We start from the raw sequence: 5235 nt of genomic DNA, 5'->3' as shown, positions 1-5235 counted from the left end.
GACTTTTGGCTGCCGGATGTTCCTGCAGATTAGGGAGGAATTACTGAAATATAGAGCAAATTTTGATGAGAACAAGCCCTTCTCTAGGACTGACATGAAGGAGCTTTTGTACTGCCTCTATGAGTCTCAGGATGAGGGGCTGGTGAGGGGCGCGATGGCCCCCTTCAAGGAACTGTCCCTCCACTTGAATAATAAAATGGACGTTATAGACTCTTCATTCTGCCTGAAGCATTGTCAGAACCTGCAGAAACTCGCACTACGGGTCGCAAAGGGGATATTCCTGGAGAACGACACTGCATTGGAACCACACACTCAGCTTGAAAGGTAAAAGCTCAGTCTTAATCTGCTAGTTCTCCGTCTTCAGCCTCATCCCATGCTCTGCTGGGAAGCAGCCACAGTATCCTGTTCCCTGCTGCTTAGGGTCAGCTTCTTCCCTCTCACTGGACTTTTGTTCCTTAACATGCAAGGTGAGAGGCACAATGTACAACACTGTGACAAAATAATTGAGGCTTTGAGTCAGACCTTGTCTTGAGACCTGCCTCTTCTTGCGTGAGCGGTTTTTGCAAATGGCTCAACCTGATGTGGTTTCAGGTGCCTTTACCACCTTCTTGAAAATCAAATTTTTTTTATTTTTTTGTAATTATAGAGATACCATACATAAACAGAAAATTAAAGCAGGATTGAGAAACATAAATCAGGACACCTGATTTCTGCAAATCCTGTCACCCAGAGGCAACCACTAGAAGAAAACCAACATTCTTTGAAAAGTCTATGTAACTACCTAGAGATTATTTTTTTTCTCAAGTCTTTTACAGATACCATTTTAGGTCAACAACGTTACTGCAAATTAGCTTGAGAAATGACCCAATAGTATGTATATGGATGCACCATTCAGTACTCACATATCCCTTACTAATATACATATGGTTATCAATCTTTAATCAATTTTAATTGAAGAGAATTTTAATTTATTCTTACCCTCTATTGATTGTGGTATAAGAAGTACAATTTCTCCAGTAATACTATGTGGGTATATGTTGCCTGATAGTGGTAGTAAATGATTCGATCATGCCACCGTTGAAGTTATAATCACTTATTAGTGGTGTATGCCCAGAGAAATTCATGGCCTTTGCTATGATGGGTAAATGTTGGGTCAATAACCCCGTCCTTCTCTTCCCTATAGATCCCAGGATGATCAACACATACTTTCCTTCTGGACAGAACTTTGTTCCATTTTTGGCTCAAATGAGAATCTGATATTTCTGAAAATCAGTCAGAGCTTCCTTAGTACCTCATCAGTGAGGATTCTTTGTGAACAAATAGCTTCTGCCACCTGTAATCTTCAGAAAGTGGTGTAAGTAGAAAACAATCCCTAGATCAGAATTCCTAGGGCATGACTGGGTTTCTTACCTATTTTAGTACTAGAATAATATTCAAATTTCTGTCCCAAACCCCACCAGGTGCCCAAGACACAAGGAATTGAGAGAGTCTTAGCCTTACATTTGTCTAGTGGAATAATAAGATGTATATGTGTATATATATACTTCCTATGACATACGTGTGTGTATATATGTACTACACACATATGTGTAGTATATATAAAAATTTTTTTAAGACTGTCTGTCTCTATCACTGGTTAGAGTGCCATGGTATCAGCATAGCTTACTGCAATCTCAGACTCCTGGGCTCAAGTCGGCCTACCAGAGTACTAGGACTATAGGCCTGAGCCACCACCATGCCCAGCTCATAGGAAGTATTTTTAATACAGTGTGAAATACAGTTTGGATGTCCACAAAACACTATAAGAAAGAATGTCAAGATCCTAGGGGATTTTTTCATCCTGTTCTGACAACAGTAGGACTCTATGCAGGGCAGAATTTATCAACCCGTGTTATTATTTGGGGCTGTATATCTCTGTATTTGGGGGGGGTCAGAAATCAGGAAAAACACAGAATGGTGAGCAGCATCCCTGAACTCTGCCCGCCAGACAGCAGCAGCACCCTCTTCCCCCAGGTGTAACAAGCAAAAATGTTTCTAGATATTTCCGGGTATCACAGGGCAGGGGGCAGATTGCAAAATCACCCCTGGCTAGGATCCACTAAGGTAGAGAGATGAGAACAGGTTGAGACATGCCTGAACACTAAGCATTAAGTTTCTTGTGCTGGACAGATGTCTGTCTGAATGTGACAAAAATAGTCATTGAATAAAGTTAGAAAGGGTCGAGCCAAGAAAGTATCTGGAAAATATAAATACTGATATTCAGAGCACAGGGTGTCTGTGTCAACTTAAGATAGCATATCAGAGTCATCTTAGATCTAAGACTCATTTGTATGGAGAATGTACTTGGAAAGTTTTGCAAGCTTAAATCTGGGTTGGTGTTGGAGGTTGGGGAAGGCGGCTAAACACAGTTTATTCAGCTGGGTTGGCTTTCATCTCAATGAAATTCTGAGTTTCATTGAGATCTTCCCAAGCTGCAAACACCTTCTTTTGTATTTTTCTTTCTCAATGGAAAGAAATAAGTAAAGAGCCATCCCCACTAAGGGTTACATTGGCCATGGGCTCCTGATTCTAAGTGCAAAGAGAATTCCTTGAAAAGAAGGCATCTCTATCTTCCTTGAAGGAAGGAACTCTATCTTCCATAGGAAATAGTTCATGAAAATGTTCCTATTGGTAATGCTTCAGGGAAAAGAGACATTGGATCTTCTATAGTTTCTAAAGGGACATGTTGGTCTGGAGGTACAAAATTTCAGTTCTGAGAAATGGATACATTCTAGGGGGATAACAGACACCAACGTGGATACAATTCTCAATACTGTATCTCAATTGAGATACAGTTCTCAATACTGTATTGGACACTTAAAAAAATATGCTAAGAGGGTAGATCTTGAGTATTCTCACCATATACACAAAAAGCTATGCAAGATGACCAATAGGGTATTTTGTTTGTTTGTTTTTGTTTGTTTGAGACAGTCTCACTATGACCCTCAGTAGAGTACCGTGGCGTCACAGCTCACAGCAACCTCCAACTCCTGGGCTCATGCGATTCTCTTGCCTCAGCCTTCCAAATAGCCGGGACTAGAGGCGCCCACCACAATGCCCGGGTATTTTTTTGTTGAAATTGCCATTGTTGTTTTTTAGCTGGCCCAGGCTGGGTTTGAACCTGCCATCCTCGGTATATGTGGCCAGCACCATAACCACTGTGCTATGGGCACCGAGCCGACAAATGTTGATTAGCTTGATTGTGGCAAGTATTTCACAAAGCAAATATACATATCAAAACTCTAAGTCAAATACCTTAAATATGTACAATTTTTGTCAATATCTCTATAAAGATTTGAGGATTGAGCATATATGTGCTCTGTAAAGATGGGGAGAAAATTTAAACATGGAGAAAAATAAATTTCTAATGTTTAAATATATGGATGCTTTTGTTTCTGTGTATGTACAGTGTGGGTACCAGAACTCAGGATGCCACCTTTGTTTTCTTTTCCTTAGACTCAAAAACGTTTCCCCAGCTGACGTTTATCAGAACTTCTGCTTCACTTTCATTCATAACGAGACTCTAACCAATCTGACCCTTCAAGGCAATGACCAGGATGACGCGTTCCCTTCCTTGTGTGAGATCTTGAGACACCCGAAATGTAACCTGCAATATCTCAGGTATATCTGTCTCCAGCACCAAAAACTCTCATCATGCAAACAGCTGCCACAGGTCAGAACAGCAATTTTGTGTAAATTAGAAGTCTTATTTTGAGTGAGCCCAAAATAATGACCGGGCAGGTGGCTCAAGGATAGATCACAGGCCAAAATTCAGCTCCATTTGCCTTGAGCAGTGACCAACCTGGACAATCATACCTAAGGGCCTTGAATTTGAAGAAAGTCCCAGAATCTTGATGTCATCCTCTCTGAGGTTATTTGTTTATGGTTCCTGCTTCTCTTGCATCATCCAGAATACCAGCTATTTGTTTCCTTTTTCCAGGCAAGGATCCTTTGGGAGCATAAGGTTGTTCCCCCCCCACCCCCATTAGTGCTTTGGTTTGAGAGATCTTCCCTTGGGAGGCTCTCCACATAGTGGTTCAGGTAATCAGATATGGGTTCCACAGATCTTCACTTGAACATAGTTGATGGTGGTCATTGGCCTCAAATTGAGTCTCTGCCTCTACTGATGTGACCTTAGGCTACTTAACTAGGTCATTATTAAAATGGGGTAATATGCATCTCCGAAAGATTTGAGGATTGGGCAAAACCAGTCCAAGCATCATGTGCTCAATAATGGTTGCTGTCATTACAAATGACACCTTCCTTTTCCAGTGACTGTTAACTGGGGTGGGGAGGGGAAATGACTGTGTGACTTAAAGATTTGGGTCACTAATTTGTTTCTCAATGAACTAATTGACACTCAAAATGGAAGGAGAAGACTCCATTTAAATTTAGGGATTTGGCGGAGGGAGGGGGGAGCTATTAACATTTTACCTTATTTCAATTTCCCAGTTAAATGTGGTTCCTCTATAAGTTAGGCTCTAAGAGAATGGTTTTTAGCTGACTTTCAGTGGGTTTTAGCTATGTGGCAGTATTCCATTTGACATTTCATGTGGATTATCAACTTTTAACATTCAACATAAAGGTATGACTTTTATTTCCAACTTAGAGATGAAAGAAATGAGGCTTTACAAAGCTTATTAGCTAGACCACACCTTCATACACAGTAAATGGAAGAATCAGGGAAAAAAGAACTGTAGAGGCCATGATGATATGTGATTCAGTGAAGTTCCTTTTGCCCAATAAGTAGCTGGTATTCTGGATGATGCAAGAGAATAATAAAGTACTTAAAAACAGAATATGGACACCATGGTTTGTGATATGTTTGAGGAACTGGATTTCTGAGTGAAGAGTTCTCAACACATGGTCTCCAGGCCAGCATCACCCAGGAACTGGTTACAGTGCAAGTTCTTGAGTCCTGTCCCAGATTTTGGAATCATATTCTAGGGATATAGCCTGTGAATTTTTTTATTTTTTGCTTGTTAAACTTTAATTTTTTGATTAAGTCATATATACATAGATCATGAATGCATTTATGCCTTTGTGGGATTCAATGTGTTGATTATTTGTACAAACTGGCGTGCTTACATCCTACTAATTAACATAGCTTTCACCTCATTTACTTAATGACAGTGTCAAGACATTTGTGTTCAATACTTGATAGATTTGACTTGTACCCTTGCAATATGCTCCATA

The 5235-nt window shown here is 40.2% G+C and overlaps 1 protein-coding gene across 1 annotated transcript in view; it reads left to right on the top strand.

Annotated features, from left to right (window-relative positions):
- The window catches only part of NLRP2 (NLR family pyrin domain containing 2), a 20405-nt gene that overhangs the window by 5733 nt on the left and 9437 nt on the right, over window positions 1–5235 (top strand). Inside the window, exons 6-8 of the mRNA XM_023508697.1 lie at window positions 5–324; window positions 1184–1354; window positions 3496–3660. Coding sequence (XP_023364465.1) covers window positions 5–324; window positions 1184–1354; window positions 3496–3660 — 656 coding nt within the window. The remainder of the gene's footprint in view (window positions 1–4; window positions 325–1183; window positions 1355–3495; window positions 3661–5235) is intronic.

The sequence above is a fragment of the Otolemur garnettii genome, unplaced genomic scaffold, assembly GCF_000181295.1.
Source record: "Otolemur garnettii isolate 467f Iridium unplaced genomic scaffold, OtoGar3 scaffold00264, whole genome shotgun sequence".
NCBI lineage: Eukaryota > Metazoa > Chordata > Mammalia > Primates > Galagidae > Otolemur > Otolemur garnettii.
This window is presented reverse-complemented; position numbering and strand designations above follow the sequence as displayed.